General features: G+C 31.2%; 2 protein-coding genes across 2 annotated transcripts in view; one reads left to right on the forward strand and one right to left on the reverse strand.

Annotated features, from left to right (window-relative positions):
* LOC129976590 (uncharacterized) overlaps positions 1–11,171 on the reverse strand; it is a 466,684-nt gene extending 455,513 nt beyond the window's left edge. The window contains exon 1 of the mRNA XM_056090231.1: positions 11,165–11,171. The gene's annotated coding sequence lies outside the window, so the exon portion shown is untranslated. The remainder of the gene's footprint in view (positions 1–11,164) is intronic.
* Positions 1–23,954, forward strand: part of LOC129976583 (protein O-mannosyl-transferase Tmtc3-like) — a 274,929-nt gene that overhangs the window by 210,252 nt on the left and 40,723 nt on the right. Inside the window, exons 11-15 of the mRNA XM_056090223.1 lie at positions 146–226; positions 17,974–18,111; positions 20,707–20,800; positions 22,216–22,344; positions 23,569–23,651. Of these exons, the coding sequence (XP_055946198.1) occupies positions 146–226; positions 17,974–18,111; positions 20,707–20,800; positions 22,216–22,344; positions 23,569–23,651 (525 nt within the window). The remainder of the gene's footprint in view (positions 1–145; positions 227–17,973; positions 18,112–20,706; positions 20,801–22,215; positions 22,345–23,568; positions 23,652–23,954) is intronic.

Below are 23,954 nucleotides of genomic sequence, written 5' to 3' on the forward strand. Positions count from 1 at the left end.
GCAATAATTATCTTGAGAAATAGATATTTCTATAAAAGAAATTATCCTTTCTGACAATTTTTACTTTCTATTTTATTGCTCTGTTATTCTGAAAATTGTTTCTAAAACATTCTTCGACTGACATTTGTAACTTTCTTTTTATTAGGAGTAAACCCCTTGCTGTTCTCGGGATCCTACTTCTTCTCACAGTTCATACCTTGAAAACTATAAAGAGAAACAATGACTGGTAAGTTCCAATGAGTATTTGAAGTGGAAAAGTATATATTTTCAACTATTAACTAGCTGCATTTGGCAACTGTTCTTTCAATACCAGAAGGACAACATGATGAACTACATCTTATCTTATAACTTTAAACGAGCAATTTTTGTATATATAATTTTTTTTCGGACAACATGAACTACATCTTATCTTATAAATTTAAACGAGCAATTTTTGTACATATATAAATTTATTTATTTTTTTATTTATCTCCGAAACGGCTTTAACGATTTGGATCAAATTTTATATTTATATAAGGTTTTGCTTTTTAAGCTTAATTATATAGATGTCTTTCCTGAAAAAACGTGATTTTACACACAAAAAAAATTTATATAACCAACTATCAGAATAAGCATATTCAACTTCGGCTTCTAAATGTGGGCAGGGCAGTAAGTATAATGGTCAGAGCAACATGAATGACGCATGTCTTACTAGTCCTCTGTTCGAGTCGCTCTTTTTGCTTTATTTTTTGATCATAAAACCCAAATTCCGCTTGGGATGATCATCAACATTTCTAGAGTTATAAGAATTTATTAAAATAAAAAGTTTCAAAATTAGTACATTAAGTTTGGCTTGGGTTCTCAATCAATTGTTTTCCCCTTAAAGAATGCCCAATGATGTAATGTTTCGGAGATTTTTTTTTTAATGGAAGGTTGTAGAGCGAATATTGAGAAATGCTTATTGGTGATTACCTAGAGGTAATGCGCTTTCATATAATCAATGTGAAATCGGAAAAAATCGAGAAATCCAATGATATTTACCCTTTCTAGGGCCGTCGGAAATATACTTCCCACCAAATTTATCAATCTTTGTATGAAATTATGTAGGTTAGCAAAAGTTCTGACACATTTTTTTAGTCAGTCAGAAACTTAGATGCTTCAGTTCTTTATCTCAGACAAAATGATGCGTCTTGATTTGTTACTTAATTATTAATTAACCAAATTAATTAATTAAATTTATCTAATAAGTTAAATGAATCTCTTTTCTTATTCTAATTTCAAGTCTAAAAATATTTTAACATAATATGACTAGAAAAAAATGGCTCTTTAAAGGGTTAAATAGCATTTTTCGTTGGGTTTTTTTCAAGCCTAAGGTTTTTGTCAACATATCCACGATCCTCTTCGCTTTGAAGTGGGAAATTGAGTCCTGTATTCTCTAAATTCAGTTACATTTATACACAGCTGTCGATTGAGCAAGAAAAGTAAAAAGTCCAAAGGCTTTAAATTACTCGATCTGGACGATCATTTCGGACCCCCAAAAGGGGAAATGACATGACCAGGAAATGATTCATGCATTAATTGAATTCTTTCATTGTTCACCATAATTTAGACGCGTTATCATTTTTATTTATCCAGTTCTTTACATTTAGTGATGATTGAACTCACTTATATATTTCGTTCAAAATTTGATAGAAATCTACAAATGTGGTTTTAACCCCTTAACCGGCTTACCCGTAAGCCATGCGTGCATTGATTTATCTCATTTTTACACTTTTAGTAAACAATTAAGCTATTAATAATTGTTATAATGCTATACAAAAATTACATAAAGTAAATATCTCAAATGCTCTATATGAATTCTTAATTGAATCAAAACGACAAAACATTCCCAAAATTGCAGACTTCGTCTAATTTCATAGTAAAGAAAATAAATCAGTGAAGGGGTTAAAATCATTTACGAAATTTCATCCTTTTAAATCGAATCATTTTTTGGATTATCAGACACACAGAATTCTAAAAATGTTTTTGTGAAAGATTGATGGCGATTTCAAACGTGAAAGTTCGTTTAAATCGCGAGTATGATTGTGTGTGTGGGGGGGGGGGGATTACAGTACTTTCTCTATATTTACTTCATATATAAGAAAATCCATACTAGATTAGACTAATTAGCTAAATTTTCTTTAATTCAGTCCTTATCACTTTTTTTACACTATATTAGAGCGATAAAAATCGGTAGTATACAAGTCAAGACTGTGATTACAGGTTCCACCATATATTTTGAATCAATTTCCTTGTATATGTTTAAGACAATTATGATTAGTTTGTTATATCATTTAAGATCAATCCAATTATAAATTGATTAAATTATCAATTCATTGATTCATATCACTAATAATCAATTTAGATTGTTAAAAATACATTTTACATATAATTTAGAAATAAAACTCGTCATGATTATGAAAAGGCAAATACTTAACAATATTGATACAGAATACTTTTGCTTAAAACTTTGCCATTGGCATTAATGCTGCATTGGAATGTAATTTTACAGTGAATATTATAATGACCAGAACTTACAATAAACACGATAAGAGGATTAATATAATATTCATAATCACAACGGGATCTTCACACTTTAATGCCGGTGTAAATAATTCACCATTAATAATAACCAAGATTAACAGGATGATTTCATTTAGTACATTCATCAATTAATCAAAAAATGAACAAAAATGTATTTATGAATATGTTTATGCACAAAATATATAGTTATTCTCAATTTTAAATTCATCATAACTTACACGCGCTCAGCTTTCATTGATGTTCAACATTTATAATTTTTAGGCGATTTCAATTTTATTATCTGCTGTGCTTAGGAAAATGCTATGCTTACTGCTGTTGCATTTTTGAAACTTAGTAATTTTTATTCCTTTATTTGTTTTGTATACATATTTTATATAGGCATTATAATACAGAAGCCCAACTATGCTATAAACTTAATACCTCTTTCAACTTTAGTTTTTGGCTTTACTTGTGGTAAAATAATGAATCTAACTTACTATCGACTTTTCATGCAATACCGTAGAATAACTAGTTACTCACATCATGTGATTGATGTTAAGGATAAATAAAAATGTAGTTAATATGAGAATGTTTATCAATTTTTTTCAATACTCATGTAAATATAATAAAACATATAAATCATTATCACAAGTTTACCGGTAGTATACGACTACGTTCGAGAAGAATTCTTTGAAAAACGTTCAAAAACTGTTATATTTTTGAATATTTACGTAAAAAAAGATTTAAATAAACATCTTTTAACCAAAATATGCCAATTAAGGGCTAAAAATGTTTTTTTAAATTGAAAAAAAGAGACATTTTTGGCTAAAAAGAGGATTAACCAAAACTCTTCTAGTTTAGAGCTTTATCAAATGATTTGCTTAAAGTTTTGCAGATAGCTTAACAAATATATTATCTAGTTCCTGAACTAAAAAAAGCTGTATTTCTATAATTTTATTTCTATAATTTCTATAATAGTAATTTTTATTCCTTTATTTGTTTTGTATACATATTTTATATAGGCATTATAATACAGAAGCCCAACTATGCTATAAACTTAATACCTCTTTCAACTTTAGTTTTTGGCTTTACTTGTGGTAAAATGGAGAATGTTTATCAATTTTTTTCAATACTCATGTAAATATAATAAAACATATAAATCATTATCACAAGTTTACCGGTAGTATACGACTACGTTCGAGAAGAATTCTTTGAAAAACGTTCAAAAACTGTTATATTTTTGAATATTTACGTAAAAAAAGATTTAAATGAACATCTTTTAACCAAAATATGCCAATTAAGGGCTAAAAATGTTTTTTTAAATTGAAAAAAAGAGACATTTTTGGCTAAAAAGAGGATTAACCAAAACTCTTCTAGTTTAGAGCTTTATCAAATGATTTGCTTAAAGTTTTGCAGATAGCTTAACAAATATATTATCTAGTTCCTGAACTAAAAAAAAGCTGTATTTCTATAATTTCTTTAAATATTTCACTGATAAATAACACGAAAATTTCAATTTTTTTCATATTTTGAAGCACTAAAAATACTATAAAATATTTCTAAATAAAAGATTACTTATTCCCTAATTCAGAAACTGTAGAACATATTGAGAAATTATTATACTAAGTTTGAACCAAAAAATGTGAATTGGATTTTAATTTACGACGTTTTTCGTACGAAAATTCTATCATATTTTATATTTGAGAAAATAACATTTAAATATGTAAAAATGCATTAAAACGATGTAAATGCAAACAAAAAAATCAGCGTAACTTTCTCAAAGATAGACTTGGAAACAAAATTCTATAGGTTTTACAAAGAAATCTGTTCAATCATTAAGAATATGAAATTTAAAAAAAATTACAATTTCGCAAAAAATCGACTTTTTATCATCATAGACTCAAATTCAACTTCCAACAAATGCATCGCACTGAAAAGAATTCTGTGCCTTTTCATATCTTCTTTTGTACATGTAAAACAAATGAAGAAAAATAACTATGTTTTTCAAGCATTTTTCAATGCTGAAGATAATCAAATATTAATATTGAAGTATACAGAAAAAAAATATTTATAGAAAGTCGTCAACTCAACTCAATAAGCCAATAAGGTACTTAACTTTCCAATCCATGCTTTGCACGAGAATCTATAAGAACTTTAAATATTAATATCGAACGTATGAAAAAAAAATATTTTGAGAAAGCCTTCAATTTAAGTCAACAAGCCAACAAGATAAACTTTAAGATTCAAACACTGAAAGTTTTTTCTTCCTCCCCCTTCAAAAGTTAACCACTTTCTCGTTACCTCTTCCAACCCGAAGTCAAGACATCTGCTTCAGATGAAAGGCAATACATCTTGCGGCATCACCTGTCGTCAGAATCGATCGGATGAGCTCACGCGACCTCCCTCTTTCTGTCACCGCAGCTGCAACGTCACGCGACCACCTTGTTCGCTAATTACTCGAGGGCACGCACTTCTGTTTTGTTAGGCCCGGAAAAACATTTCGTGCTTCGTAACTTCTCTAAACACACACGGAGCAGAAGGGACACGCAGCCAACACTTTTCCCAACTGTTGGAAGACATCAGCGGATGATGGAAGACGTCAGCAGAATTGGGTGGGGGAAGATCACTTAGAATAATAGGTATCAAAGATGTCACTTCCTATAATCGTATTGGATGAGCATTTCATGGAGATATCTGTCTGTGATATAAAGACGTAGAGTTTAATCCAAGTGACCCATTTGTCAGTATTTCACTAGAAAATGCCAGTAATTGTGTAAAGATGTGGCGAATCACTGTGCTTCTGTTACTGAATTAATTTTTCTTGACATGTGTTGGTTTTGCAATTGGTAATGGCCTGAATTCTCCTGCTTAATGGTATCAACCAACTAGCGAGAATATTGCTGATGGATCGGTAATCTCTGTCACTACTAATAATAATGACGAACAAATTTCTCTTTCTCTCTCTCTTTCGCTCTCTCTCTCTCTCTCTCTCTCTCTCTCTCTCTATGTATTTCTGTATGTGCATTTCTGTGTTTTTCTGTGTATCTGCGTTTCAGTGTGTGTGAGAGAGAAAGTATGTGTCTGTATGTGTACTCTCTTACTCTCTCTTTGTGTGTGCAAGTGTACAAAAAAAGGAGCCTTTTGGACTTCGATTTGATTTTATAGTTTTATTATTTTAATGCGCGACGTTGCCTATCTGTAATCAAATAAAATTTGGAGGGTATAATTCTGCACCTCAAAGCAAGATGTTTTTAATATTTACATATTTAAAATTTAATTAATTCAAAATTAACCCTTATCATGGCAAGATTGCTTTTTTGAAGAAAAGCAAAAAAAAATGTATATAGGTAGCTATACATTTTGTATAGTATACCTCATTTTGTATAGCATCTCATTTTGTATAGTATACCATACATACAACTTTATAAAAATATACTATCACTAAAAAATATTTTTTATAAAGTTGTATGTATGGTATACTATATAAAATGAACATAAGGGTTAAGCTAAATTTTGGGAGTTTTGAACTCTTAAAATTACTTCATTTTGACTTTCTAAATCTACAGTTTTAAAATTTAAAAAAATGGTCTTTTTAATAATACCAATTTAATAGTCATGCAAATTTTTCCTGTAATTAGGCCGAAATATTTTTTTATCTATTATTTAATAATATACACTATTTCCCTGAAATTCAAACCGTTTTCATTGTATCATCAAATATTTAATCTCATGATTTTCTTCCATTGTTGAAAGCTAAAGAAGAAAATGCAGTTGAATGCTAAAAATATCTGTGTCGCCTACAGTACAAATAAAAAAAGTGAGTTACTGTTCCGTGAAAGTTAGAGCATAGATGAACCGGACATATACGTTTTTAACAAGGCTGTGTTTATGTTGGGACTAATATCCATTAAGAAGGTATACAATTAACAGATCATAATACAATTAAAATTATAAGCTTTAATGTCTGACAGTTTGGTAGAATCATGGACATTAAGTTATATTAATCGTTATTATAGTTAAGCGATTTATCTGAAATGAAATACAAACAATATTTCCGGCAAATTAGCTGGTTATTGGACGCGACTAATTCTCAATGAAGTATTCCTCTATTATACTGCTTAAGGTGTAAGTACACACTTGAAGATTTTTTTTAAATTTTAACTTTAAAAATTCATTTTTTTCACAGTAGGTTATTAATATATGTTTAAACTCATTTCAGTGAGAAAAAACCATATTACACTAATTATTAATTAATAAATTAATATTTAATGAGCTAATTAGCCTATTTTTTTGAAACATGATATCTTAAATTCTAATTTGTACACACACACAATTCTAGTTGGAAATGATGCCTAACATTAGTCTTCATGTTGTCGCATCAAACAAGTTATAAAAATGTATAGTTTTATAACAATTTTTTCATCACCGATGAATGGAAGAAGCAAGATTTTTTCTGCAATTTTAACTTTTAAACAGCTATTAAAAATGTATTTCTATAAATATAACTTTGATTGAGGTACAATATATCCGCTATTTCATACAGATTATTTTGATATATAAATAACTGTATTTGGTTCATTTCTTGTTGAGTTATGATTGTTTGAATGTAGCAACATAGTGGAAAAATATCATTCTTCATAAAATGAGTTTTAAAAACACCGTAACTAGAGTTTTTAATGAAAGAACTTCAAGAAAAATAATTATAACTCGAGAAATATTTCGAATATTGACATCTTGGTATCGTTTGAAAGCTAAAGGATCAGAGAACATTATTAAGCAATAAAAAAATATTCGATATTTTGAACGATTTTCGAAGTTTCAAGTGTGTACATACACCTTAAACATTTCATAGAATTCTATGAGTGTTGGGTAGTATTGTAATCTTCTGCTTCTGTTGCCATTTTTAAAGAACACAGGATGCTATTGTCAAAGGGATAATATCTATAACATTGTTGATACAAAGCCCATATGTTTTAAATAAAATGCACCTTTATTGCAGATACGTTATTATTATTAATGGTTTTAATATTGTGGAAGAAATATTGCTGATGTACGGATGATTAAAATTTATGTATCCCTGTACTCTTTTCCATAAAGATGTTGGTAGGAAATTTTGCGTGTCTAGTAAACATATGTCGTATGAAATATATGTGGCCTTATTTTCCTCTATTTTTTTATTGTCTGAGAGAAACGGTTTTAGAAAACGATGTTTTAATCAATGCACCTTTTTTTGTAGTAATTTGTTTCTTTAGAATGGAAAATATCTTAGAATTCCAAGGCAAAGATTTGAAAATGATATAAAAATATTGTTGATGTACGGATGATAAGAATTCAAGCCTCTTAACTCTATTTTACAAATTCATACTGATTCGGAATTTTATAGAATTAGCTCTATGGTATAATAGAGGTAGATTAATTCTATCCGATTTATATTTCTGTACTTTTAAAGAAAACAAGATGATATAGCCTTGTTAAGAGATGTCAAGCATCATTGTAGGTAAAGAGCACAATAATGGATTTTCGTTAATAACAGAGCACAGTAAGGGATCTATTATTAAATGGATCTTCGTTTTCGTTACTTTTGCATAAGAACTGGTAGTTGTCTATATTCTTCTTGTAATGGTTTCAACTTGAGAAAGGAAATATTGTTAATGCGTATATGGCTAAAATTAAACTATCTCACGTTAGAAAAATGTAAAAGGGTAACCGCCATGAGTCATTACTGGTTATGCATTTCAAAATCTTGGGAAAAGAATGCCGTAAGAATAATTATAGTGAAAATTGAAACATATAATTAAAATGTTCATTTTTCACTTTAGAATTATTTTCTTTATTTTGATTACTTCGCATACAATGATATGCTTGATACTTGCATCGAATTTTAGATTTTTTTTCCCTTTAAATTTATCTTCATGCTAAAAACCAAGAACAAAAAAGAAGATGCTTCAGAATTCTTGGTTTCTTTCATGCTCATATGTGGATTGAAATAATAATAAATGTCCAAAACCGGATGTGTCATCTAATTAGAAGGACAAAGAAATTTACGCATCATTTTAATTAAAAGTTTATGATAGTTAAAATTTGTATATCAATTGCATTATTGTATCATTACAATTTGTATTTAATATGCACTCTAACAAAGAATATTACTTTAAATAATAATTATATTAGCTCTAAAATAGTTGTATTTTTTAATTTTTACATCAAAAGATTGAAAAACAAATCCTCTTTGAAACCAAAATATATCTATGATATCAAAATATTACAATTAAGTGATGTATATTTTTAAAAAAAAAAATTGGGAAATTTGCTTTGTATTTTGCCCTAAAAAGGTGTATAAAGTAAAACTCTTCTAGATTACAGATTTATCCTATGATTTGCTTAAACTTTTTCAGATAGCTTATGAAATATGTTATCGGCCATCGTCCTGGCATAGTCTTCCCCGTGATCTGGGTTTCCCGGGTACGAGTCCGTTCTTCCGTTGTTCTATCTATGAGATGTGTGAATGTACCCTCCTGCAAAAAGGGGTTGTGCAAGCAAACGAGTGATGCGTGAGTAGCAAAGTCGTAGGTGATTAGCAAAGCCTAGTTGGCGCTACTATAAAAACAAGAGACGCCTCCCCCACCCCTCCGGCTTAAATCGCTGTCTTCGTAACAGCGGGCTTGTCTGTGACCAGTGCCATAAGAAACAACAACAATATGTTATCGAGTTCCCGAATTAAAAATAAATTGTATTTCTAACAATTCTTTAAATATTGGGATTTAAAGGATAAATAACGTGAAATTTTCGATTTATTTCATAGTGTGATAGATCAAAACCACTATAAAAAATTTCTACGTGAATAAATTACTTATTCTCTTATTAAGTTACTTTATGATATATTGAGAAATTATTATACAAAATTTGAAACAAAAATGCGTTAGATTTAAATTTATGAGGTTTTTAGAAACAAAATTGTATCATAGGTTAGAATTTGAAAAAAAAAAAAAAACAGCATCTGACGATGTGAAATAGCATTGAAACATAGGTCGATGCAAAATAAAAATCAGTGTAATTTCACAAAAAATAGAAACAAAATTCAAACGGTTTATAGAGCACCCTGTTCAATCATTAAGATTATTAAATAAAAAAATTCAAAAATTCAATGTAATATCGCAAAAATTCGATTTTTCAATGTTCTCACGTAATTTAAGAAAAGTGCAATAAACTATAATTGGAAACTTACAAAGTTCATAACAAAAATTATGCTACAAAAATTTTCTATCAGCTCATTGAAATTCATATTAAAAAAAATTAGATGACCACAATTGTAGTTTACTATACAAATAGTGCACTTTGCCTTTACAATTTCAAAGCTTTCTAATTAGCTTTGATCATTTAGTAATTAGGTATCAATACCGACAACATCATTTGTCACTTTCTAATTTAATTCATTAAATTGATGCTCTGTGAAGTCTTGTAAATTACCTCCAGCAACTGAAGTCGGAATGATTTGCAATCCATTTAATTACCACTTTTAAAAGCTGTTTTCCTGAAAGTTCTTACAAGAAAGTTAAATACTTTAGAATATTCAAATATTCATTTATCTTACAAGCCAAGAACTCCGCTTTCAAATTAGTTGTCCAAATGGGTAGTGCAGGTAATTTAATACGATACTTGAGACCAGAAACCGGGTCCCAAAAGAGCAAGTATTCTGATTGAAGTTGTTTTCCAGGAATGTCGTGCACGGAACTTTTCTAGAACGCCTGTGACACTGGTAATATTCTAATCACGCTAGTTCTGGTTGTAACTTCCCTAGACAAGTCGCACGCAGCCTGCGTGTATGATAATTAAGAACTCTAGGTGTAAGGTCTGGTCATTAGATTCTTTTTTTGAGAAAAATGTCTTAATATGCTTTGAATTAGTGGAAATTGGACTGCTTATGTTGATTAAAATATTTCAGCTAGATATCATGTACGAATATTAGATATTATGCTAAATTATAAGCTATGATTATTATCAGCTAGATATTAGGTTTTTTCAACTAGATATTATGTATTATTTTTTTACGGGTTGTAAAATAAAAATTTGTATCGTACTTTTTTTTTTTTATCTTTCTTTAAATATGATAAAGTCCCAACAGGGATTTTTTTTCCTTATGTAATTATTGTGTTTAAGTATTATCGTACAATGAAAAGAAAATTATTTTTATTTAATGTAAAATGATTTAGTTTAATAAAGTTTAATTTAAATTAGCTTTATGAAATATAGTTTAATTTATTCAATAAAACTTAGTTTAATTTAGTTATATTAACGTCCCATTTTGAAGTAAGAAAGTGAAAAGAATACAATATATTACTTGGAATAAGGCCTATTCCTGCGAAGCGACTGGTTACTTGATCTGGGCTTAGTATAACCAAGTATAACTCTTGCGCGAATAGACATAAAAAAATCAACCAACGTTTGATACAGAATATAATCATCTATATTCAGAGCTTCAAGATCATATTCAAAATTCATTTTTCTTAATTCGTTACGTTTTTGATATATCCTGTTCATATATACCACAGATATAAGCTGTGAGAATCTAGTCTTTCTAACAAACAGTAAACCAACGATAGATTCGACCAAAATTTAATGCATTTATCCAAATCTTCAGATGTGCATCAAAATAAAAGCTATGTAACATTTGAATAATCTATTTCAATAACATAGATTATTCAAATTTTAGAATAAAATTTGTAAAATTTGAATAGGAAATAAAAAAAATTTATAAAATTAAAATCATCTATTTCAATTCATTTGTGAGGTTTTGGATTCCCAAGCACATAGGAAGGGGAGCAGATATTTCCATTTCACTTATGTAAACCAAAAATTCATTATTTATTAGTAGAAATAATTTATTATCAAAATTTATTATTTTTGTGATAAAATCACTTATAATTTTTTTTTCTTCTTGATTCCTTGCAATTTTTATATACCGCGTTCACATAAAAAAAAGTTATCGTGGCAACAAATAATAAACCTGACAAGACCAAAATTTGAATAGACTAAGACCACAATTTGTAGAATAGACTAAGACCAAGACCAAAATTTGTAGCACATTTCCAATTCTGGAAATAAAAAGCTGCATAACACTTGAATCATCCATTTCAGTGCATTTTTGAGTTTTTGGATTCTCAAGTATTTAGAAAGTTTTCCACATTGATCGATATTAATCAAAATTTCCTTTCGTTGCTAAAGTTACATATAAAATTTCTTCATTCGTTGCGTTTTTTATACATCATGTTCAAATGCAAGAACGGCCATGCCAGGAAATAGTAAATCCGATGATGAATTCCGGCAAAAATTCGATGCTCATCTCTACTTCTGGAAATAAACGGCTATATAAAATTTTAATCATCATGATAGATGTGTTTTTTAGTTTTTGAGTTTCCCAGTATACTGACGGAGAGACTTGCTATTGATGAATCTAGTCTAAAATTTCATAAATATTTATAATATTCATTACTAAAACCAAATACAAAATTTCATTCCTATTTTTGGATGCAAATTTGCATGTTTGCATTCAAAAATAAGTATAATTAAAAAAAAAGGAGCTTTTAATTTCGGAGCATATTATTGCTCAAAATTCATTTTTATATCATTTTAAAATTTTTAAAAAAATTCTTTTTTATTGGTACCTTTATTTTTTCATTTTTTTTTTCTTTCATACAATTCTTTCACTGCTTTTTATTCTTAAAAGATTATTACAAATCTTTTAAGTATATTTTACAAAATATTTTTCATTGTTTTAGATACAATACTTGCGCATAGTTGCGCTTCGATGGTATTTTCACTAAAATCTTACATTGTGTAAAAAATGAACGTATTCCTGTGAGATAGATAATGGAAAAGGGCTTATTATTCTATGAAAAAACACAAATAAAAAACATTCAGGACTTATGATAAATAGGACTTGTAGAAAGTAACTACAAAACAGATCATTTATTAAATAATAGTAACAGCGCTTGGCCTTAAACAGCTTTTGTCTCTCTATACGAATAAATTCCAGACATATATTAACTTGTTACAACTTCTCCACTAGTTTATATAGCTTTCAGATAGAACATTATACTCACATGAAATTCTCCTGAAGAATTCCTGAATCTCGGTTACTAATATATATATATATATATATATATATATATATACACAATCATATTTCTTTCATTTTTCAAAGACATATTTTTCTCCAAGATCGGAGGTTCATTGAATTGACATAAAATCATGCATAAAAAAGGATAAATAAGTTTCCCTCAGGATCTATGGTCAGCAAGACACCATATGTTCAAATTTTTGCATTTTTAAAATCTATCAAATTTTATGCACTCATATAAACTTGGTTCTTTTAAGGTACTTTTATAGACTATCCGTTTTTAAGTATTGTACACTGGTATGATTTTAATCCTGGTTTGGCGCAGCATTGTCAAAACCATGGCTCTTGAGTCAGAAAAATCCAACCAAACAAACAGGATCTATGTAAATCCATCTTTCCTGCCTTCAGAAATTACTTTCATTTTGACTAACATGGTAGGGAAAAAGCATCATAATTTTTCTATAATATCAATTCTATTTTTTGATCACATTATCTTTATTAAAATTAAGTCTGAATTTATCTAAGGCAAACGAATAAAGCCTATATCATTCTATGATGCTTCAACTTAGAAGTTCAAATTCCTTGTCCACAAGTCCGAAAACAAATTCGCTTTCATATTCAAGGATTCAAACGAAATACATAATCGGATTTTTTAATGATCACATTATATCCTTTTTTCTTTACATGCGTCGTACATAAGAAAAGATAAATTAACTATACACTAAACTTTACATAATTTAATATGTTAAGCAATAATGTACTTATTATTCTAAAATAAAATCTAATTAAGAAGAAAGCATTCTATCTGTATAAAAAAAACTCAATTAGATACTTTCTCAAACTGAAGAGCCATTGTGATACGAAGAGGCCAATAATGCTTTCTTCTTTGGATTGACATTATTTGGTACCATGAAATTTAAGTTTATAAAATAATTCTTAAGTATAAAAACATGAAGTGAATACACAGCATACACCTCATAAATAATATCCTTCAAAAAAGTCCCTATTCATCAATATGAATAAAACATAAGTAACGACATAATCCTTCATTTTAAAATAAAAATAATCACAACTCTGCAGAACTTTTATCAGTTGCAGAAGACAAGATATATTGTCAATCTCGAAGCAAACACGAAATCAAAAGAATAAGTAAGAGAGGAAAAAAGGAAAGAAAATCTTGATTCACCAGTGACCAGTGTATTGATTTCCGAGCTTTAGTCATTGCTGTCACGTCTTCGACCACAGAACATCAAAGTCAAAGATAAAAAAGGGGGAGGGGGGATACCCTTTTCCTTTCCCTACTGATATATTAAGCAATAAAGGCCACGGAATGAAACTGTAACTGAAACCTCTGGAGGCTAATAAAGTTCTTGATTTGAGTTTCTTTTCATTTGGAGGCGTTTAACTAAATGAAAAGCCTCAGCCAATTGTCTTGCTGGAAAAAAAAGAATCTCTATTTGCTCGGCATTTTTATTGGACAATAACTCTTCCATGCTGCTGCTGCCTTTTTCTTTCTCATTCTAGATCAACTTTATGGTTCCCCGATCATAGAGAATTAAGTGGTGTTGCCAGCAGTGCCTGTGAAACTGCGTGCGAGTAAATAAAAAAAGAAGTGCCGTATGGGAGCTTTTAAATCGATAATGCCCTCTTACTCCGTCTGCTGAGAATAATATTTGCGATGCAAATGAAGTCGGTAACGATCGTTTGAAGGGAAATGTAATAAAATTATTCCTCACGGCTTTTTAAGGAAAGGCCTCGCCCTCTAAAGAGATTAGATGTTTATAGTAATGCATGAATTTCAAAGCGGGCCAGGCTATTTTGTTAGGAAATTGCGGAACAAATTTTTATTCGAGAAACATACTACATTCAGTTTCTTTCAAAAGTTTCAATATCAGGTGTAGTGATGCAAACAGAAGTAAAAAAAAATTGGAAAACATATGTAATTCAATCAGAAAGAGTACATACAGATATCATTTCTTCATAGGAATAAGTGATCTTTCCCACTAAAGATTTTTAATAAGATCTTTAAATTAATATTTCTGCGATAAGTTTACTGCGGTATGTTTAATTTAGTTGTATGGTCCCATATTTATGCTTAAATATCTATTTGAGTGTTATTTTCTTATAGTCCTTATATATAGCCTTTCCTTATAGTCCTTATATATAGCCTTTCCTTATAGTCCTTATATATAGCCTTTCCTTAGTATATAGTCCTTATATAGTCTTTATATAGTCCTTATATAGTCTTATAGTGTTATGATTTAGCTGTGGTCACATATTTATGCTCAAATATCTGTTTGAGTGTTATTTTATACCTTTGAAAAGCTAGGAAATATATTGTTAGTTCTATGTTAGGTGATGGGAATAGACAATGTCTTTTAAAATAATTTATTTTCAGTTTAAGACCAAAATTGCTTGCGTATATACAATTTTTATATGAAGACTAAAAGAAGCTTCATTTGGTTGTAAGAACAACAACTGTATGATAATATATGCGTTATATACATTATTCATTCAGTTCTTTCACTAATGCAGGCGGTCGTTCACAGACGGGGCCGCAGTGGCCTGGTGGTAAGGTCTCGGCTTTAGAGCCGGAGGGTTTCAGGTTCGTGTCCCGATTCCAACGAAGAACTGTCGTGTAAGGGGGTCTGTTGCACGTTAAATTCGTCATGACCAAACGTCCTCCCACTGATGTGGCGTGGTGTGGAGAGGGGGGTGCCAGCTCAGGTGTCGTCCTCGTCATCTGACAGAGGTTCAAAAAGACGAGGTCCGTCCCAAAATAGCCCTAGTGTTGCTTTAAACGGGACGTTAATATAACTAACGTTCACAGAAGCATTCAATTATTTCTCTAGACATTAGTTCATTCATTAATGCATTCAGTTCTTTCACTGATTCAGACAATTCGTTCATTGATGCTTTCAATCCGTTCTCTAAGCATTCGATTCTATCACTGTTACAAATAAAGCAAACTTTAAGACAGAATCTAAGTATCCCAATGAAATTCAGAAGCATGAATTAATTTCAGGAAATGTAGATAAACACATTCCTAGTACATGTAATAATGGTTTCAAACATTTCATAGAATATGGCTTGAAATAAACCACCAACAGATGTTATCCATGTTATCAAAGAAGTTACATAAGGCAATTATCATGTATTAAAAAGAATTTAAAACTTTATTTTACAACTTGCACATATGTTTTCTTTCTATTGATATTTACAAGATGTTTATTACTATTTTATTATAAATGTAATTGTTTTGAATAAACTGTGAAAGAAAAAACGCAATAAAACGTGGGTCGCTTTGATTTCTAGTTACTGACTGATCATCTTACAATCTATCTTTTAACGAATGGACTACAAATCAACCGATTTGCCAAATTCATCCGGAATGGCTATTTTTCTCCTCTTTCGTTTATTTTAATCAAATATAGTGTAGAATTCTCCGAAAGTTCTATAGACTATTTTTATAAGAATGAACTGATGGTTCTAGATTTCGAAAAAAATAGTGAGTACAGATTAGTGTACTCACTATTTCTGTAGTATATAAAGCAACTACAGACTATTTGTTTTCGTTTATGATAAACAATAATCTACTATTAATAGGTTTTATAAAATTGTTCTGAATATTTTTTCAGTACATAATATAAATCTAATATCATAATATTCTAATATAAATCTTAGGCTGGTTCTTAATATTTTTACTGAGAGTACTAAATTACTCAATTTTTATTCTTCGACCAAAAGAAGACAATAAATCAATACTGTCTGCAATACTGCCAAGAATGGCTATATGGGATAAAATCAATACAAAATAAAGCTCATTAGGTGTGTCTCATACGTTGAAGCATCTTTCAGGATGTACATCGTATTCAGCAGGGGTGTTTGTGCTCCGGGGAAACCCCGGAATTCCGGGGATTTTGAACTTCGATACCCGGAAATTCCGGGGATCGTCGTTCAAAAGGAAGTAGGAATAATAATGAATTATTTATTTTGATCTGGGTAATTTTGTTTGCTTTGAAAGCAGAAAACGCAAGGTCAGTGTGTGTGGTGAAAACTTTTCCTTTCTTTCTCCAAAGGCAGTGATAATGCGTGAAAAGGGGGAAAAAACTTCTTTTTTGTTCTTTCCTTATTGAGAGTTATGACTCATCCCCCCGGTTCTCGGACATTCTCTTCTGGATTCTTTTCGGCAAGTAGGCGCGGCAGAAAAAAAAGGGAGAGACTTCGTTCGACCAGATGTGCGATCACGTGACCTGGGTTCAAAGGTCTTAATTTTGCAAAATTAATGGTTATTAATTTTGCAAAAAAAGTAATTCATTGAACTTTTATAATTAGGTCATTCAATACTTCATAATCGTAATTTTTCATTTCTTCCCCCCCCCCCTTCTCGAAACTCCAAAATGTCGGTAGTAAGTCCGTAAAAGTTTCAGGGGATTTTTTGGGGTCCCACAAGCACCCCTGTATTCATTAGCGGTTTGCCAACCGCACCAATTTTATTGTACCATCAAAGGTTTAGAATATGTACAATGGACTTACTCGGAATCTTCTCTTACTCATATTTGGGATGACATCCCTGTGGTTAATTATTGTGACAAAATTAAAATGAAATCGCTTCTTGCCACTATAATATTCTCTTGATTTAACTGAATGTACTTTAATGAAATATAATCCCTCTATATGGTGCTTTTATCCTTGCACTTTAGTTGATCCCCTATTGAAAATGATAAAATTGCATAAAAAATAAATTTTCTTAAGGCAAAATTGCACAAAAAATAAATTAAAATTAAAAAAATTGCTTGTATTTTTCATTGACTTCTTAATTGCTCATGAAATAAAATAAAAGGCAAGTCAACCATCTGACTCTCCGACCCGCCACGAAGGCACACGGATTTAAACCATAAAACTGAATGACCTGACCACAGCAACAGCAACATTGGCAGGAACTGTGGTTGAGTCCTAAGGGCCGTCACCGGCCACGGTACAACCCTCCCAGAAGGAAATACGTCCCATCATCGATGGGAGGAGTCAGATCCCCCACCTATTAGTGTACCCTCCAGGGTGGCGAGATACAACCACCATGCCGGAAGCATCTCATCCTCATTACGAGGTGCCCCCCGGGGGTCTAAAATATAAGGCAATATCGGCTTGACAATCGTACATCTTCCTTTTTTTCCAAAGAATATTTATCTAATCTTTTATTTTAAGATTAATAAAGTGGACACAATTAAATCAAAAATTTTCTTCTCAATTAATTGTTTGTATATAAATATTGAATAAACGATTGATTTGTTGTGATTCCATTATATCTTTCATAGGCAGACGGAATTCAGTCTCTACAGCTCTGCACTATCCGTGAACCAAAGGAATGGCAAAATCTTTAACAACATGGGGCAGGTTTTGGAAAACTGCGATAGGTACGATGAAGCGCTGCACCATTATAGAAAAGCCATCGAGTAAGTGGATAACATTATAACTTCACAAAAGATCGCGCTTCTTTGCATTGCATTATTATAATTATCACAATAAATACAGTGTGTCCAGAAAAGATGGGATAATGAGTAAAGTATAATGATTATTGTCGTTGATCAATAAATGAGGCCAGGTATATTTGATAATATATTTCTTCTTGTGAGTGCCAAATGTCATTGGTAGGAGATATTCTGTCAGAAACCGTTATTAAGATTTCCTTCCAAGTTTCTTTCCAGCTAGTATTCAAATGTGGCTGGTGTCACCTTTTCTCCAAGGCCAGAGTGGTCGCTTTACTTAAATCCTCCAGCTAATTCGTGATGTGGGTATGACAATTTTGTAGAAACAAATTCAAGAAGCAAATTCTATTCTAGATTATTATATTTTTTACCTAAATTTACATACATGGAGTAAATAAATAAGACTGAAAATACAATCAAGTTCCATTAGCCCATGATGGACGACACGAACTTCGCTTTCTTCTTCCCCGTTCATATCTGTCTGTCCAACTTCGTCTTCGCCCCTCTCTTGGTTTCCTCCCCTTGGATATCACGTGATCTTTCCATATCTAGTTGGTTTGCAACCTTCGTCGTTGGCCGCAGAGAAGTGGGACACCACATCGTTAATCACCGAAAGAATGTATTACGCTATAAGCTAAGGTTCTCAAAAAAATCCATCAGTTTTGTTGTTGATATTTTTCAGCAAGGTGCAAAATTTGCAGTGACGTCTTGCAGTATTGAAGCAGCTCAACATTTCATGATTGTATTTTAGCTCTATTTCCACTATCATCATGGGATTCTGTTCATACATTGAACCCCTCCACAAGAACAATCGTTTTAGATGAATGGGATGACCAATTTGTATTTAAATTCTATAATAACATACTTAAAAGATTTTCTAGGAAAAGTAAAAGTTTACAAGAACATCAAGACTTCACAATTAGGTTTTCCCCTGGTAAATTTTCCAAGATAATAAGAATGGCCACATATTGTTATAAGGTTTATAATTTACAAAATTAAATTAACTATGTTTTCTATATATATAATTTCCACTCTTTTTCTAATTTCGCAACTTCTATTCTTAAAAAATCGAGTAGTCCCTACAAGGGGCAACTCAAATAACGGGAATGAGAAACTTCTAGCATGATGGCTAGTTCTCGTCATCCTAGTGGGTATAGTAGCACTTATAGTATGAAGTCGAGTCACTTCTTGCCGACGACGGGACGTGCCTCCTACGGAAGGAGTTGTTACAAGGCCGATGATTACTATGCCATTCATGTCATCAGTCATTCTATGCACCATGCTGTCAAGTCGCATGGGGCAATAATTCTTTAAAAATATGTGTCTATCTTCTTCTATGAATTTCTCAATTTGTGGGCATCTATGTTCTTATTTAAAATTTATAAATAAAAGAAAATGTGAAAACAAAATATATCATATAGTGTAAGCATTTAACTCATTACATGTCAATTCACATTATTCTGTATTTTGTCAATATTTATGTAAAATTGTACAAAATATCTCGAATTACATTAATGATGAGTATAATCCAGTGCGTTCTACTACGGGATTTTTCACTTACTAATTATATATCTTACTTCATATATCCGATTATAAAGAAATCAGCATGATCTCTGGTGTTTCATTTTGTAAAACCTGACAGGGATTAAGAATCCTCACATTTGGGGTGCCTCTTTTCAGGGTAGGCTCCTAAATAAGGAGGATGAAAAGCTTTAGGAATTGTGGTTGGTTCTCTCCAGCCTGGTGGATAGAGAAATGTGTGGAATAGCTACCTAATAAAGATGATGAGAAATTCTCCTATAGGAGGGGTTGTGCCGTGGCCGGTGATGGTCCTGAGGACAGAACCTCAGTTCCCACTAATGTTGCCACGGGGGTTCGATCATTCAGATTTTCTGATTCAGGATGAGAAGCTTCAGGAATTGTGGTTGGTTCTCTCTGGCCTGGTTGGTAGAAAAATGTGTGGAATAGCTACCTAATAAGGATGGTGAGAAGTTCTCCTATAGGAGGGGTTGTACCATGGGCGGTGATGGTCCTGAGGACAGAACCTTAGTTCCCACTAATGCTGCCAAGGGGGGTCGATCATTCAGATTTTCAGATTTCGGGAGGATCGGGGGGGGGTATCAGGTATTATTGTAACACCTACAATAGTGGGCTCAATGACATCATTGCTGAATATAATTGATCATATATTATTCTTTGTGAGCATGAAGTCATTGTAATGTCCCTTTTAGCAGTTTTCAAATCGCTGATGTTGTTTGCCACTAGAAAACTAACTGTTTTCGTAAATTTTGGTATTAAAAATAGCGTATAAATGAAAATTCTTGCCGGCATACATCAACTCTCTGCATGAATATCTTAAATAGCTATCACAGTTGGCTTGCTACATCATTTTAAAAATGGCCTCTAGACATCCGTTTCTGGACACCAGTAGTTCCAAAAACACTATTAATTTAATTTGAGCAGGGGACGTAAAATTTTCCTTCCTTTTACAGTAGATTATAAAAAGACTTTCATATAAACTTGTTTAATTTAATTATTTTCTTTGTTTATTTATCTCTACAGAATTGAGCCCGAAGATGTTAGGAGCTATCTGAACATGGGCCGTGTTCTCACAAATCTCAGACGCTACAAAGAAGCAGAAGATATCTACAGAAAGGTAGATAATATTTTATTTTATTTATTTCAAAATAATATTTTAATTTCCTTCCATCCTGGATATTTCAAAATGAACAAAACTGTGCTTTGAAACACTGTTCTTAAAACCTCTTAATATTAACGTGTGACTTCAAAAGATTTTTTTTCACTTATTTACGGCATCTTAAATGCAATTAAATCTAAAATTTCCCAAACATTTTGTTGATATTTTCTCAATATATAATAATTGTGTCATTATCAAGTGGAACAAACGAAGAGTATCATACTTTAAATAAATCAGAAGAGGTCACTTAATTAATAAGGAAAGAAACCATATTTTAACATTTTGCTCTATTTCTAAAGATATGAGGACATGCGCACCAAAATTGTTGCTTAATGCCAATAAAAAACCAGAAAGTACCACTTCTGAACAGAGGACGACACTTTGAACATTTACAAGCTGTTAATCGAATCAATATTTTATCCTAGACAACAAATCGATTCAACAATGGTACAACCATCAAGTAATTTAAATTATAAATGTTTTTTTTAATAAATTCTGGTTTTGGAACGAAAAATATTCGATTTTATTTATATCCGTAATGCAAAAACGGTACCTCTCAGATTTGTCTGTGAATTGTTGATTTTTAATTTTGATCCGGTGTTATGTATCACCCTGTAATTGACAACCGATCGTATTTCAGATTTAAAGCTCATTCCAGCATTATATTCGCAAGTCAGGACTTTGATTCAACAAATAATATTAAACAATTATCTTAAATAAAGCAACTTTAAGGCCTGGATAGCCTGGTTGGTAGAACGTTAGATTCGCGTCCCTTAGGTTGCGGGTTCGAACCCCGCCGGCTTAAGATTCCGCGCGTGCTTGGTGGCTGACGCGCGTAATATCTGTGGTCACAAAGTCCTCCATGTCGATAGTAATACCACTGGGGGTACTGGATCAGGGGTGATCGTTCTCTGATTCAGGTCTAAATTACAATCTGTGAATGAGTGAATGAAATGCGTGAATGAAGTCTGCCCCGTAAAAAGGTTTGTGACGTGTGTGTAGCTAAAGTCGTTCTCTTGACCCTAGATGACGCTACTTTAGAAACAAGAGGCGCTCCCCCTCAGGCTTAAATCAGGTCTTCGAACAGCGGGCTTGTTCATGGCAAATGCCATAAGAAACAACAACAAACAACAAAGCAACTTTGAAAAAAATGATTTAATGTTCAAATTTCGTCTTTGCGTTCTACAATTTACGTCAGAGAAAAAAAATTACCATTTTAAAATTAGCCATGTATAAACGAAAATTAAAAACAATCTTAGTGCTTTCAAGAGTAAGCTGTGCTTACAATTTATTTTATATAAATTCCCAAAAGATTATTGCTAATTATTGCAGTCCCAAACGATTATTGCTAATTTTATCCCTATCATTCTCAGGCGAAGACTCTCTTCCCCGAGGCCGGTGTCGAGGAAGAAGTGCATGTCACCCCCAGTCATTTGCAACTTTTTCTCAGCCTGGCATCCCTCATCTCTCAGAATGAAAGTCGTCTGGAAGAAGCGGACGCGGTAAGATGTTCACGAAATAAATGTTCTCAGATTTTTCCATTTTGCAAAAAAAAAGGGGGAGGGGATTTTGAATGGATGCATTTTGGCAATGTAGATTATTTTGTCTGTCTAGTTAAAAAAATATTTTAAGATCATAAAATATTAATTCGTATTACAAAACAAATCGAATACTTAACATTTTGCATAAAATTTCTGTATTTGTATAACAAATGCTTGTTTGCAAAACGAACGGAGCAATAAACCGGTAAATGTTTTGTCTTCTGTAGTGAGATAATTTTTTACCCCTTTTTTCTAAAAAAAATTGGATATTTCAATAGTTTTCAGTTAATAATAGTTCAATAGGTGGGAAACACTGTTTTATCTATTATCTTCCACCTTTGACAGCCAACTCTTTTGTCAGGAAATATCAGTGAAATCTCTTAGGCATAGCTTTAATGTTTTTGATTCTTTCAAACTTTTTTTAGATCAAAATGTAACAGACATTAAAGCTTTTAATAATATTTTAATAATATTACCCGCATTCTATTCATCGTGTTTACGAACTATCCTAACAATTAAGTCTCATCTTAGTGCTATTACAAACTGTCAGCATCATCTTCTAATTTTCGCAGTCCTGTTTCATTTTTCTGAATCCTTATATAAACTACACAGATATTAAACAGGAGTCGTCTTCCTTAGCTTTCAACATTAGAAGAAAGTTACCGATTAAATATTTGAGTGAAGAAAGAGAACAGTTTAAATTTAAATTTCAACAATGAAACATTTTGTTAAAAGCTATGCAAGTAAATATTTTTTAATAGAATGCCAACATTCACGAAAAACTTAGTAAGATAATTGGATTGCTATCATAAAAAATATTTTACATTTTGAAATGCTGTAAAAATAATTTTTATAAAATAATATTTTAAAGAATTATTACAGAAAAATACTACGATTTAGATTAATTTTTAATTAATTAAAACTTTAAAAAATTTGTGAGCCACATATATTCTTCCAAAGTATATCTATCTACTCCAAATAAGATAGTGTCGGTCAGAGGTCGATTTTGTAATGCACCACCATACACACAGAAAGACACAAACTTTCTCTTTTATTATTTATAGAAATAGAGATAAGACTAGAATATCCCTGTAACTGTAAAGTTTGGAGTACTTGATCAACAAGTATTATTACTTGTTTCCTTTCTGATACCAAGTGCACTGATGCCCTCGTCTTTGTTAACAGCTGTACCGGGAAGCTCTCACTCTGAGATCGGACTTCACCAACGCCTACCTCAATCGCGGAGACGTCCTTCTGAAGATGAACAGGTGAGAGACTCCACTCATCCCCCCCTCACTGTATTTCTTAAAATCACGTTGAATTCTTATCATTGAACTCCATCATTGAACATTTTTTTTATTTCATTCATGAATGTAATGATTCAAGATATATTTGATTTGGCTGCCCCTGATTTTCATTAACAGAAAAAATACAGGGTTGATCGAAAAAAAAGTTTACAAGGCAAAGGAAAAATGCTTTATTAACAATAGACACAGAATACAAATGATAATTAAGAGACATATGTGGTGGTCACTTCTCTACTTAAACACCAAACCTGTTGAGGTATTTAT

This window comes from Argiope bruennichi, chromosome 7, assembly GCF_947563725.1.
Source record: "Argiope bruennichi chromosome 7, qqArgBrue1.1, whole genome shotgun sequence".
NCBI lineage: Eukaryota > Metazoa > Arthropoda > Arachnida > Araneae > Araneidae > Argiope > Argiope bruennichi.